The sequence below is a fragment of the Strigops habroptila genome, chromosome 1, assembly GCF_004027225.2.
Source record: "Strigops habroptila isolate Jane chromosome 1, bStrHab1.2.pri, whole genome shotgun sequence".
NCBI lineage: Eukaryota > Metazoa > Chordata > Aves > Psittaciformes > Psittacidae > Strigops > Strigops habroptila.
Window position 1 is genome coordinate 119,417,506 of NC_044277.2, and position 15,075 is coordinate 119,432,580.

General features: G+C 45.3%; 1 protein-coding gene across 1 annotated transcript in view; it reads left to right on the forward strand.

Moving 5' to 3' along the window:
• The first annotated feature begins 9,899 nt into the window (after positions 1 to 9,899).
• The window catches only part of NMT2 (N-myristoyltransferase 2), a 31,143-nt gene continuing 25,967 nt past the window's right edge, over positions 9,900 to 15,075 (forward strand). The window contains 1 exon segment of the mRNA XM_030496915.1: positions 9,900 to 10,277. Coding sequence (XP_030352775.1) covers positions 10,168 to 10,277 — 110 coding nt within the window. The 5' untranslated portion in view covers positions 9,900 to 10,167.

The following is a 15,075-nucleotide window of genomic DNA, read 5'->3' on the forward strand; positions in this document are numbered from 1 at the left end:
CTTGCCAACCCTCGCCAGATTTTCACAAGCACACTTGCAGCAATGTTGGCCCCTCAGCTTCTCCCTAGGTAGAAATCCATTGTTGTCCTACTCTCATGCTGGAGCTTACAGATCTGGCTGTGGCATGTGCACCACAGCCAGAGCTGTGCCAGCTACTCAAGGGAGATTCTCTTCCCTACACAGTTCTTCTGGGAGTTTTCCCATCAATAAGAGGCTAGAACCACATCTCAAACTCAGGAAAATCTGCATGAAAAGAAAGTAACACAGCAGATTTGCCCACATACTACCCTTACCTACATGTTTAGGGCAGTGCCTTTTTCCCAGTGTCTCCAGCCCCTGGAGATGAGAGGCCATGGGGCTTGCCTTCCCTCTCTCTGTTTTCAGGGAATACTCCTTCTATAAACCCAAACCCCAATTCCACCTTCAATTTTGTGCCATGCTGTGAGGCCAACATGGATGGGACATACAATGTGACGCTCAAATTACATTTCAGCAATGCTACTTGTAGGTGTTGGTGAGGGTGAGCTTTCTCAAGCTATGTCTCTTTGTGTCTATCTCTTTGTGTCTACCTCTACCTTGAATTTAACAGCTTATAATCCTATATTAAATAGCACAGTAACAATGAGAGTAGCAGCATGTGGTAACTGTCTTCCCCCATATGAGGAAAATTTTTCTTTTGAGAGATGGATTGGTCCTTTATTCCTTGAAATCAGCGAAGCATACGTACGTAAATGTATGTGTATTTGCATGTGTAGATACATGTGCATTTAATATAAAAGCTGGCTTAAATGCTACTTTCAGCATTTTGGCATCAAGCAATGCCAAAGTAAAGGTCGCTCACCCAGGCTGACTGGAAGAACCAGCGTAAGAGCTCATAAAGGCTTGTATTAATTAACTTAATTGTCCTTGTGGTCTGACATTGCAGGGTCAAAGCCATGCTTGATGCTGAGTTTCTGCTGTGGCTATGCCCCCAACTTCCATGAGATTTATTCACACTTCCCTACTGGCCTAGACCCAATGTCTAAATTTTATGATTAAAGCTTGTCTAATGACAATATTCTAAGTAATTTACTCTGCAATTGTTGCAACATTTGACAGAGGCATTTCTTTTGCAGAAAGTTGTAAAATAGTGAAGGGTAAAATCTTACCGCAAAATTCCCCCAAATTTTGCATAGAAATGAAGGAGTTATAATAAAGTCTGATTCCCATTTTCTTCATAGGGAAGACACCATGTCCATGAGACACTTCTTAATCCAATGTAATTCTCCATGCAGTAGGTAGGTGTGTGTCCTGAACAACACTGTTAATCTGCTTCTAACTGCCCAGAAGGTATGCAGAACCTTTATTGGCATTATCCATTTATCTGATTTGTAAGTTAATGGGATACTTCTAGTTGGAGCAACCTACAGAACATTGGAAGATATTTTCTGTTGGCTATTACAGAAATGTGAGAAATGCAGCATCTACCCAGAAGTAACAACATGCCGTCCCTAAGCAGGTTGTTGCCACAAGGAGCATTCTGTTCATCCTAAAATACTGTTCTCATCCAAGGCCTGCTTATCTCCCAAGACTGGAAGAGCACTTTGCGAGTAAAAGTGATTTATGCTAATGGGAATAGTATTTAATAAACATACCATTTGGGGATAGTCAAGACTTTCAGGTTTCTTTCTCTGGACCTCCATTTGCAGAACTATCCTACTCAATATTCTCAAGGTTTCCAGACTCTATTCTCCATTTGAGAATGTCTAGCAGTATTAAGTACCCTAGGGCAAACAGAACATGTAGGAGCACCCTAATAGTTCTAGTCTGTTACAAATGCTCTGAGAGTTGTAGTCAGGCTGTAGCCTCTTCAATCCAGCAGGAAAAAAATGGAAAAAGTCCCTTTTTGTTTTGGGATAAAAACTATCAGAAACAGACAAAAAGAAAACTCTGAAAACTTTTGTCTTGGAAAAATACTGAAATAGTCACAAGATGAAGAATAATTCATGTATCTATTGCTCCCTCCATCCAGAATCTGGAAAAGAAAGCATCTTGACTGTACCTGCAGCCTCTCTGAAAGAGGAGGAAACAGCAGGCATAATGATACAGGGGAACTGTAAAAGGCTGATGGGAGAACTGATTTAGGAGCAGACAGGAGTAAATTGGATTGATTTGGAGACTGGATGTGCAGAAGTAATTGCTGAGTATTGCTCAGAGCTCCTGCAGCAGGAGTGTCAACATCATCTTTGTAAAAAACTGTCACCACTAATTCTCATTCACATACATAGTTTGAGAAAAACCTGAAAGAGTCAGAAAAAAGACATAGAAATGCAAAATATGTATATATTCGTAATCATCATTATTTCAGAGTCAGTTCTGATTATTAAATATCATAGAATTATAGAATGGTTTGGGTTGGAAAGGACCTTAAGATCGTCTAGTTCCAACCCCCCTGCCATGGGCAGGGACACCTCATCCTAGACCATGTTGCCCAAGGCTCTGTCCAACCTGGCCTTGAACACTGCCAGGGATGGAGCATTTACCACTTCTCTGGGCAACCTGTTCCAGTGCCTCACCACCTTCACAGTAAAGAACTTCTTCCTTATATCCAATCTAAACTTCCCCTGCTTAAATTTAAACCCATTACCCCTTGTTCTATCACTGCAGTATAAAGCATGATTTATTTATGTTTTACCTTTTAGGGATAGAGACCCTAGGAACAGAGGAATTGCAATGCTGGAACCAGTTTGAACCTGTGTTTGATCTAAGTCTTGTATCGTGCTTCAAACAATCATCAAAACCAGCTGGATCAGAAAACTGCAGAAGAAATCTCTACTAGTGATAATAACCCCACAGGATAAAAGTCTTCCTGTCTTTATCACGTATACCCTTAAGCATCAGGCTTTTTATGTATCATATACTTTTTTTTAATGCTACAATATGTTCTCACTATGCATGTAAATGTCTAACCCTTTTTTAATGCTATATAGCCCACAGCCCTTGCCGATGCAGGCATCAGCATGGAGAAGTAGATGCTTTAGTGCGAAAGGTTAAGATATAAAATAGAAGAGGTATGGTATGAACTGCATTTTAAAACAAAATTCAACAAAAAGAGTTGAATGTCAGAGCGCAGCAGAAAGAGTGGGCTGTTTTGAGAGTGCTTGTCCCCCAGTATGAATGCTGCAGCCATCATGGACCAGCAGCAAGTGGGCTGTGGGAGACAGGCAAGGCTGCAGCTCACCATGCGTGGTATGCAGAGGGAGGCTAAAGAGATGTAAAGTGGGTAAGACAAACCATAAAGATCAGAAACATGATCTCACATGGATACAAATGTGCAACACATGGGATCACAAGATCATTTCATTCCTTAACCATTTCTACCTATCCTGTTTTTACCTATCTCTGTTTTATAGATGTGTTTTGTTCAGTGTATTTTGAACCTGTATTCTCTTATCCTTGCATTTCATTCAGGGTGGAAGAAGGCAGTATTTAAGTTCTCAGTATAAAGAGCAGCCAATAAAAAAGAAATTGTTGCAAGATAGTACTAGTAGACACTTGTATGAAGCAAAGTCTAAACATATTTGTTCCATAACTCTTTTTTTTAATATTTATTAGGAAAATAGAGAAAACACTAAACTACTAGCTAATTTTCAAATTGAATCAGTTTTGCTTCCAATTTACAAGATTACAAAAAGTTCATACCACGTTTTTTATTATATTATTACTTACAATAGCAAATCCATTTTAAATTATAAATGCCATGAATATTTCAACATGGTATGTGAAGGCAGGAGCAGTTGTAAGACTGCACGAAAATTTCAGGTGCTTTTCTTCTGCTGTGTTTAACACTCAGAACACACAGACTAATCAGATGATGCCAATAGTCTGAATGCTGTATTGTATATCACTAGCCCCCTGGGATGTAATTAATATGTATCACTAGGCAGGTAAACAAGTCTGGATTATGCCTGGCTGCTTGAGGGAAACTGAATCTGTGACTGGCTGGCTTTATTCAGCCGCAGAAAAGCAAAGAGAAGGCGGCTATGACCCTAACCAGGTACTACACAGCTTCACTTGGTGGTTCATCCAACAGACAAGATCTGACAAAGCCCATACAGCCCGGAGAGTTAAGGCTTCCCAATCCTCAGTATTTCTTACCCCCAAGCTTAGATGGCTCGTCCTTCGGTAGCCTGGGATTCTTTTGAACTCATGCTGGCCACTTGTCCTGGGTTCAGCTATAGCAGTCATTTTTCTCCTTCTTAGTAGCTGGTGCAGTGCTGTGTTTATTACACTCCCACCGACCCGCCAAGGCAAGCGCTATGTGCTTACCACGGTGGAAGCAACCACCGGCTGGCTGGAAACATACGCTGTGCCCCACGCCACTGCCCGGAACACTATCCTGGGCCTTGAGAAACAAGTCTTGTGGCGACACGGCACCCCAGAGAGAATTGAGTCAGACAATGGGACTCATTTCCGGAACAACCTCATAGACACTTGGGCCAAAGGGCATGGCATTGAGTGGGTATATCACATCCCCTACCATGCACCAGCCTCTGGGAAAATCGAACGGTACAATGGGCTGTTAAAAAACACTGAGAGCAATGGGTGGTGGGACTTTCAAACACTGGGATACACATTTACCAAAAGCCACCTGGTTGGTCAACAGTAGGGGATCTGCCAACAGGGCTGGCCCAGCCCAATCAGAACTTTTACGTACTGTAGAGGGGGATAAAGTTCCTGTGGTGCACATAAAGAATTTGTTGGGGAAGACAGTCTGGGTTATTCCTGCTTCAGGTAAAGGCAAACCCACTCGTGGGGTTGCTTTTGCTCAGGGACCTGGATATACTTGGTGGGTAACGCGGGAAGATGGGGAAGTCCGATGTGTACCTCAAGGGGATTTAATTTTGGGGGAAAACAGCCAATGAACTCAATTGTATGCTGTTGCCTGCTCTATAACACTTTTATAGCCCACCAGCTAGATATCTTCAGGTCGCCAGCAACTGACCCTGACTTCCCTCCGATCATCACCTCAACAAAGAATGAATTTTGAGGAAACCAGACGAGCTCAGCAGTGACCAGACAAGTTTGGCAGTGTCATCAGCAGGCAACAACCCAACACTACACACTGTCCCTCCTGCCCTGAAAGACTATTACAAGAGATGGAGCCTGACATCATGGACTGGATGAATTCAGCAATTTTATAGGGATTGGTCCATGGACTAGGGAATGATATCTTTCTCTTTGTGTGTGGGTGTATATATATGTGTATATATGGGACGGGGGTGATGGTGTGTTGAGAGATGTGGGATCTGAGCATGACGTGAATGGTATGGAATAAGGGGTGGATACTGTCCTGGGTTCAGCTATAGCAGTCATTTTTCTCCTTCTTAGTAGCTGGTGCAGTGCTGTGTTTTTTAACTTTCAGCCTGGGAACAACGCTGATAACACCGATGTTTTTAGTTGTTGCTAAGTAATGTTTACTCCGACCAAGGACTTTCTCAGTCTCATGCTTTGCCAGGGAGGAGGGGAAGCCGGGAGGAAGCAGAGACAGGACACCTGACCCAAACTGGCCAAAGGGGTATTCCATACCACAGCACGTCATGCCCAGTATATAAACTGGGGGGATTTACCCGGAAGGCCAGATCCCTGCTTGGGTCGGGCTGGGTATCGGTCGGCGGGTGGTGAGCAATTGTATCCTCTCCCCTTGTTATTTCCCTTATCATTATTATCATTGGTGGTAGCAGTAGTGGTTTTGTGTTATACCTGAGTTGCTGGACTGTTCTTATCTCAACCCGTGGGAGTTACATTCTTCCGATTCTCCTCCCCATCCCTCCGGGAGTGGGAGGTGGAAGAAGGGAGGGGAGTGAGCGAGCGGCTGCGTGGTTCCGAGTTACCGGCTGGGCTCAAACCACGTCACCACTGAAATGCCCAAAGTATTTCAGTGTTTGTAGGGCTTCGTTTTGAGTCCTAGATTTTGCTGTGGGAGTCAACTAGGAAAATGTTAAACATGGCAACACCAGAATCTGGTGCCTACACTCACATAGTTACATTCAAGGTGGCTCAAGCCTCTCAGAACTTTAGGCAAAGGTTAATTTTGTGAGCCATGACAGACCCATAACCATGATTGCATCTATTATGGAAAGCAGAGGAGAGAGCGAGCCTGGAAAAAGTAGGATTGGGAAAGATCCAGAAAGCTGTGATTTATGATAGTGTAGAGGGTCCCCTATAGTGGTCTGTACCTCAGTGGCTGACCATGGTGGGAGTAGCTATGTAGAGCTACATCTAGTGTTTTATTGACCTTTCTCTATTCCTTTCTTCCAATTTGTTGCCATAAACAACTGGATATTTTGGCCACATCTAGAAGCAAACCTACAGTTGCTACTAAAGCTCTAAGGAGACCTATGAAAATAACCAACCAGCCAAGGAATAGTTCATCAAATGCTGAAATTACTTTAATCGATTTCATGATACGTTGTTTAGTATTAAGTGAAGTGTATCTTCTGATTAGGAAGTCTATTTTCCTTTGTTATTAATTTTTTACCTTTTTTGTAAAATGACTGGGCTTTCTTCTTTTTAATCTTCATAAAATAAAAGGCTTTTATCTTCCCCATCCACCTAGGAAGAGGTCTTTGTAATCAGTCCAAAATGGTAAATTGACACATAGCAGTTTGGGGAGTTCCCAGACATCACACCTGTAACAACAGAGGTCTTGGGAGTACAGATGTCCACAGACAGCCTGTTCGGGCACATCAGGTGCCATCCATGCTGCTTACTGTCCTGATGGTACATACCCCATTACCTCACTGTAACATGGTCCTGAAATTCAGGGGTACATTTTTTCACCTTGCTGCTCTATTTTGGGAAGACACCTATACAAGGTGACGATAGCCAACATTTATGAAGTAGTGCAAGTGCTGAGCAGTGTCTGTAAAGGGAATTTAAACACTCTGGGAATCCATCTGGTAACTTCAGAAATGCACCAGTGCCGGACAGATGCCTACCTCTTGCTTCTGGTCAACTTCTCAACTTGGGGTATAAGCAAAAGTTGCATATTCATAAACGCAAAGCACAATTCAGTATTATTCATTTGGCCTTTTAACAGTTGTATCTGGAGTATAAGCTCAGTTGTGCCTCTCAGGAGATAAACTGTAATATCCATAAGGATATTCTTCACACATGCTATGAAGTCTAGAATAGCAGCCATTCTGCAGCTATTCTCCTAACCCCCCTCCAAGGGCGACAGCAGGTAGCAGGCGACAGCAAATCGTAGCTTGCTGGGAGATGTCCATACTCCCTCTTTTATCATCACTGTCAACGGCAAGAAGAATCAGGATCCAGGTTTCCTATACTCCATTCACCTCAGTGAAGTGAGGAAAATTGTAGCAAAGGACAGAGGATGGTTAAACCCACAGTTTCTCCAAGTGATTCAATGTAGCTGTTTAGTCATTGACATACTGTTCTTCACTTTCTCCTACACATTATTATGAGGGGAAAAAAACCCACATTAGTAATAACTGGATTAACTTCTCTCCAGGCTATCGTGCAGCTGTTCACAATTGGGTTTTTGTTGTTGAAAACTATTGGGTATTGTGCCTTTGTTTTGAGATTTCCTTTCTTTCCTATACACTACAGCTGAATGAAGGTTTACTTCTAAAGATCATTTCCAACTGTGGTAACATGACAGGTATATTTCCTTTCTGAACTACTGAGACAGCTTGACATTGGGAGGTCATACATGGCCAAGTGTTAATTTCAGACTCCACAAGTTTTGCAATAGTTGTGGGTAGGCCACCTGTCTAGAATTTTTTTCACCCCCTTTACTGATTTGTGGAAGATCAACACCACCTTGACAATTTAGACATATTCAGGATCAACTCCTGTTTTTAAAGATACAGGTATGTCCTGGTTTCAGCTGAGATAGAGTTATTTTTCTTCCCTGTAGCTGGTGCAGTGCTGTTTTGGCTTTAGTCTGAGAACAGTGCTGATAACACACCACTGTTTTAGTTGTTGCTAAGTAGCACTTACCCTGATCAAGCACTTTTCAGTCTCTCATGCTCTGCCAGTGAGGAGGGGCACAAGAAGCCAGGAGGGAGCAGAGACAGGACACCTGACCCAAACTGGCCAAAGGGATATTCCATACCACAGCATGTCATGCCCAGTATAGAAACTGGCGGGAGCTACCTGGAAGGGACCAGTCGGTGCTCGGGTCAGGCTGGGTATTTGCCAGTGGGTGGTGAGCAATTGTATTGTGCATCACTTGTGTTTTCTGAGCTTTCATTTCTCCTTTTTTGTTGTTCCTTTTTATTATCAGTATTGTTATTGCTGGTATTCTTTCTATTATCACTATATTTTACTTTATTTTAGTTATTGAACTGTTCTTATCTCAACCCATGGGTTTTACATTCTACTGATTCTCCTCCCCATCCTGCCCAGGGGATGAGCGGGCAGCTGCATGGTACTTAGTTGCCAGCTAATTTAAACCACAACAATGTGCTATGTCATGGTTTATTTTATTTGGAATGTTCTGGTTGAGTACCTTCTAGCCCTATTGATTTAGTACCCTTGATTTTTCCAGTCACTGCAGCCAGTATTTCAAAACAGTCAAGACGGAAATACCTGTCAGATGATGGAAGTCAAGCACCAACTGCAGTCACTGAAGGTTTGAACATAGCCACAAGACATCCAAGTGTACCATGATGGATCATACAGCTGATAAACCTGTACTCCATTACCCATTCAGAATTGTCCTTCCCTCTGACCTTTCACAACAAAGCAGGAGGGGCTTCCACAAGTTCAGCTGCGGCAGGAAACAAATATTCAGTAATTATTTGATAGCTCAAGGGCACCACTTTCTGTATGTTACAACTGACTACTTGATTAGACTAAGAGAAGTTGGGACGTAGTTTAGTAGAATTGCAATACATGGAGTACAGCTGACAGAGTGACCTGCCTTGGATGTTTTATCATTACATTGTCTGCCTTTGACTTTTCAGGAACCTTAAGCATTTGAATTACAAGTTCTTGTGGTAACTCACATGTCGAAAAGGCCCAAGCACAGTGGGACACAGAGTGGCCGAGGGCTGGTGCTCAACACACACAGGTTCAGTGCTCAACACACACAGCTGCACACAGAGGATGCAGCTGAAGGGACATCTGGCTGTCTTCTGCATGGCCAGTGAGATCTTTTACTTGACATGTCACCTGCAACACCTGATAGAGCAAAACATTACACCACCTTACATCAAAAATAGGAAAAAGTAATCCAGATCACCACTTCACATCAAAATGGGACGAAGCGGTATCTTCCTCACATTAAGTAACTTTCAAGAGAGCAGTGGGGATAAGGAGACATTACAACTGATGTGTACTATTCTTACATTATAATGTGATGTTGGGCAGCACTGCCAAACCACACGCTCAGAAAGTGAATCTCATCCAGAATTCTTGGTATCACCCTGGAAATCACGAGAGTTTACATAATTAATACAAGTTTCTCTTTATTTGTTTTCAAGGGTTCAAATCACTACCACTCAACTCCAGTTTCTTCTAGCATGGAGTTTGCAAAAACACAACAGGCTCCGGGAAAACACGTCTTGCGGCAGCCGGTGGCCGCGGCCGCCTCAGCAGCGTCTAGCACCGGCAACTTTGGCGTCGAAGTTGTTACGGTTTGAGAGGGAAACGCCGGGAGCCAGCTAAACCTGCTCCGGCGCTGCGAGGCCCGGCAGCTGCCGCCCCACTGAGCGGGCCCTCGCCCGCTGCAGGCCCCGGCCCTGCAGAGACGGCCACCGCCGGACCTGCGCTGGGGCCTCGCCCGGCAGCGGGGGCAGCGACCCGGAGCTGGGGCCTGGCCGACCCGCTGCGGAGACCTGAGGTCCCTGGGGGGGGGGCGGATCAGATGTCGGCTACGCGGGGGTCAGGCAGGGGCCGGGCCGAGGGGCGGCACTGCCGGGATGAGAGGGGCAGGGCAGGGCGCCGAGCCCCTCACAGGACGGCCCGGCCCGGCCCCGCCCCGCTCCAGTCCCCCGCGGGGCGGCGGGGAGCGGCTGGGCAGCCCCGGCGGCCTCCGCCTCCTCTGGCAGCGCGGGGAAGGACAGCAGCTAGAGGGAGCTCCTCCGGACTGCATCTGCCCGTGCGCCCCGGTTCCTTTCATAGGCTCCCCCGCCCCCTCCCCTCCCTCCTTCCCCCGTGATGGCGGAGGACAGCGAGTCTGCGGCCAGCCAGCAGAGCCTGGAGCTGGATGACCAGGACACCTGCGGCATAGACGGCGACAATGAGGAGGAGGCCGAGCACGCCAAGGGGTAGGGGCGCGCTGCGGGACGGCCGGGCGGGCACAGCGCGGGGAGGCAGCCCCCGTGTCGTCTGCTGCTGCTGCTGCTGCGGCGGCGGCGGTAGCGGTAGGGCCGGACGTGCTGCCACGGACACTGTGCAGCATAGGCCGGGCCCGGCCGCGCTGCCGTCGCCGCCCGGCGAGAGCGGGCAGGGGAGCACGGGGCGTGCGGGGCGCGCTGCTGTCAGCCGGCGGGCGGCCTGCGTGGCGCGGCGCGGCCCGGCCTGGCGCTCCTCCGTGGCGCCTGCGCGGCCCGCGGCCGAGGGGCCCCGCCGGCGGCACCCCGCGTCCCCCTCCCGGGCCGCCCCCCGCTGCGGCCGGCAGCGTGCGGGCGAGGGAGAGCTGTGTCGCCCCGCTGTGCCGCACGGCTCCGCGCCCCGCCGGGACCGAAGGGAGAGGCGGGGGGACGGGCCCCCGGCCTGAAGCGAGGAGGGCGGCGGGGCTGGCGCTTCTTCGCTGGACACCGGCCTTAAAAGCGGGCCTTAAAAGGGAGGGTAAATCCTGTTCTGTTGTCTGTGCTTTTTTAGGATTTGGGGGCGTTTCTTGGGAATTCTGGCCGTTGGAGAGAGCCCCGCGATGGGTCACGGCGCTCCGGGGAAATGCCCCCGTGCTCCCGTCCTTGTTTCGGTCGGTTCCAGCTGAGCGGCCCCCTCGGGTCAGGCCTCATACCCCCACCGTGCCCCCCGACACCCACCCGCACGCTCCCGTCCCGCCCTGGGGACCTGTCCAGGCACCGTCTGTGTCAGTCTGTCCTGCAGACGCTCCTCCTCAACGTCACCTATTGTCCAAAAAGGAAATACTACCTCTAAATCCCCATGCTGTGGAGAGCAGAGCGCGTATTTTAACAGGGCATTAGCCGGAGCAAGCACTGTTGTTCTGGTTGTAGTTCCTTCTCCGCTAATCTTGTGTCTTAAAGCTTCCCACGCTGCGGATCAGGTGCTGTCTCCAGTTGCTTGGGGAGCTGACAGAAGAGGCAGCCGGCATAAATGCGTCTCCCTGCACCCGGGCGCTGTTGGGCTGTGCACAGCGTGGTTTTGTCCAGGCACAAGGTGCCAAGGGTCTGGCTTGCTCGGCCCGTCGGGGGGGAACATGTTTTAAAAACCGTCTTCAATAAAATTTACTTTTTTGCGGGATTAGCAGATGTGATTGCAGAGAAGGCGCTTTGTTGTTGCAGCCAGGAGTGGCTGGAGTAACCTAAAATAGAACTGGGTTAATCTATACACCGCTGCGCAGATACCTTCCTCTTGAATTTCTGATTGATCGAGTTGAGAGCGTTTCTGTAGGTGATTGATGTTTGAGGATGTATGCTGTTTGTCACCTCCTGCCCCTAGGATTTGCTTGGCAACAAGCAGCTCTGCATCTTAAATGTGGCAAGAGAAATCTAGGAGACTGCTTAGGAGGACTGACTTGTCTAAAAGGCAGGAAAGGGGAAAACTTTTTGCTGCTCCGTCAGTGAATTCATGGCATGCGCGCTGAGATAGTTGTGTCAATTATAGTAATATAAATCTGGCATATTGAAAAGGGACAAAGTAGCATTTAATTATCTTGGAGCCTTTGTTACGTTTGTTTGTGTAAATATGCCGCAGTTGATGATACCCAAATATGCAAAAATAACACCACTACCAGCAGAGAATGATTACTGCTCTTCATAAGAGCCAACCTGATGTGCCAGGAGGGATTGTTTGATAGCTGGCTGACGCCTGCCTAGAATTCATTCGTACCTTATTACTACTACAGTTGCCTCTTCTGTTTGTGCGTGTGACTGAGCTGTAGCTGCCCTCTGCAGTGTAGCTAGGCTTGCAGCTACGTGCTCGGGCTGCTGTGGCAGCAAGCTGGGGAGAGCACTGTGTGAGAAGCAGCCGGAGAACAAAGAATTGCACTTTGGTGTGTTCTGAATCACAGCTTGCAGCTCTACTCCAGCCTGGGTCTTGCTGAGCTCTGAGGGACAGCTGCTGCAGCTGTGGGCTGTATGCTCTTCTCCCCAAAACTTGGTCTTGTTGAATATCCCCAGTGTGTTTCAGTGGATATCCCATGAGTATTTCAAAGAAGCTGCTTTATTCATCTTATTCTGAGAAAGTGAATGCTTCCAAGTTATATGAAGTTTAATTAAATTAGTGGTAGATCATTCCAGTAGAAAAAGCCTCTAAGTGTTAGTATTGGTTTTCTATCATGTTTCTGATGCATTCTGATATTGTCTTCTGTACAGAATTGTAGACTTCTGATGAAGTCTAATATTGAGTTTTGAATTACTTTATTTTCCTGTAATCTTTGAGGATATCGTTTGCTACTACTTGTCTGCAGGCTGAAGTTTTCAAACAAATTCCATCAAACGAAAAGAAAAACACTACAGCAAACACAAAGATCTACTTTTGATCTGGGAGATTAACCCATGGTAATAGGAGCCTAATTATTCCCTGTTTTCTCCCTATTATAGTATATTAATTTTTTAGGTAACTTTAAAGTTTGCTTTGAGCTTTTAGATTAGTTTATATGTACCTAGGCAATCCATGAGCAGTCTCACTACTTGAGATGATGAGTGTGTCAACGGGCTTGCTAAATTCTGAATGGTCTCTGTTGCTGCTGATCAGTATTTAATCTCATGCTATTTTAACCTCGCTTTTTTAGAAGGAGGTAGAGTGTGTGTTGCCTGTCAGTCTCTAGTAGGATTGCTTTGTAAATGAAATTACTTTCAAGCTGTTTCTTGACATTTGAAAGTAAGTCATTATAATACTGACTGAAAAAACACATGATTTTTTTATATATATGTTTTACTGTTAAAAAAAAAATTGCTGTTTTTTTTAATGTGCTTGAGCACTGAATGACTGCAGCAGAAAATACCGTTTTATAGCTCTCAACTGTGCAAATGTCTTTGTCCTCTGATTCTGCTCCTGTTTTTTAGATGCAGGATTATGTATGTTGTGTGAGTCATTGCTGTTCTCCTATTCTGTGTCTGTAGCTTGCTCCTGCTAGATGCATTATGCTGTACTTGTTCTGTTTCATAATAAAGTGTTGTTTACAAAATAGCTTTGTTAGTTTGTATGTAGAAAAATGTATTTATTTGCACCTGAATCTACCCTGCTGAGCCTAGCTTTGTAAGATCTCTCGGTTTATTCTAAACAGCTCCTTTAGAAAGGCTTTGGGCACAGAACATTTAGTAAACAGATGAGGAAAAAAGTATGACCTTTAAACAACTCCCCCAAAACCTCACAAATTATTTACTTTGAATGTCTCAGTAGTATAGCCGTTTGATTATTGTTAAACGGCAACTTTATAACCAGCACTACTTTTAGGTAAAATATATATATATATTTTAAGGTACTGGAGACAGTGCTCAGTTTTAGCAGGTGAGATTTACATCTTTGAGTACAGACTTGAAGGGGGAGGCAGAGGAAACACGCAGAGCTTTGGGGAGTGTCTGTTGGGTTAGGTTTTAAGGTATTGCTGCTAGGTTTTCATGCTCAAAAAACTTGCATTTCCAAGTACAGAAATGTATGCAAATGAAATCTTTGTCCAGAGAGTTTGTTAGTAATTTGTTAGTAAGTGGAATTTGAAGGACATAAGTCTTTCTGGTCAGGACCTTCTTTCTTGAAGTGGTGGTAGACTCATACTTCTATGGGAAGGCCCTTTACATCTAAGCCTCCATTTTCTTTATGAACCAAGGACAGCCTTAGTATAAGTAATACTACTTGGAAATTTTTTGGAGTCTTGCCTATATACATGAGACCTGATTTCTGTGATCAAAAATATCTATAGATCTTCAGAAATGTAGTTTTGCAACCTCACTTACAGAGAGAAGCAAAACACTGTGAAGGTAAAAACCACACACAGGCCTAGGCCTTTGCAGCTTAAAAATAAACATCTGAAGTACGTGTTTGGTTTCAAATTTGAGAAATTGCTAACTTAAAATTCCCATTCCATGTAATTTAAAACAGCTGTTGATATTACAAAAAGCTGTTTCTGTTAAAGAAGAATTTTACACCCAAAAAGGCAATTAAAATAACACTGACAAATATTCAGTGGGAAAGATAACCTCGAATCAAAACAAAGAGAGCCAAAACAGCTTGACCACCTGAGTAGGGTAACTGTCACACACCTCCTGACTCTTCTGTCTCAGCTTTTCATGGTTTTGGTCATAGCTCCACAAAGGAAGTTTCTCTGCCTTTGCCACACCTCTCTGCAAATGCAGTTAAGTATCCCCATTTTTCAGTTAACAAAAAACCACATGCACAAAAACCCCAAAACCCAACACATGCAGAGAGAAGCAAAAGTCTTTTTTTCACATTTATGCAAAACACCAGATGTGTGTACATAAGTGGAAAGGTATGTGGGTGGGATCATGGGCTTGCATTTGTTAACTTGCAGACAAAATGGTGAAACTGTGGGCCTAAGTGACTGTCTTAGAGCCATATCCACAGCCTGTTTCTGTGGCAAGGGTAAGTCTTTCTGGGGCAGAACGAGGTCTTTTGACTCCTCTTTTGCCTCAGCTGCATTTTTATTTACATGTCACTTTTGTGCTGGCCTCACTTCTTTCTTATTCGTCAGCCTGACAAAACTGTCATTGTGGATGCAGTTAAAAATACCTTAGTCCACACTTAGGTAAACCTCAGCCTCAGTGCGTAGGCTTGCCCTCCTGTCAGTGGAGTGCTCCGGGTATAAAGGCATGTCTCTACTAGACTGACATAGTCAAAATCTTGCCCAAGTCTAATGTCGAATATTTTTCTTAATACAATCAGCTATGGTCTATGTGGTGGGCTGAGGCAGATGTGCTG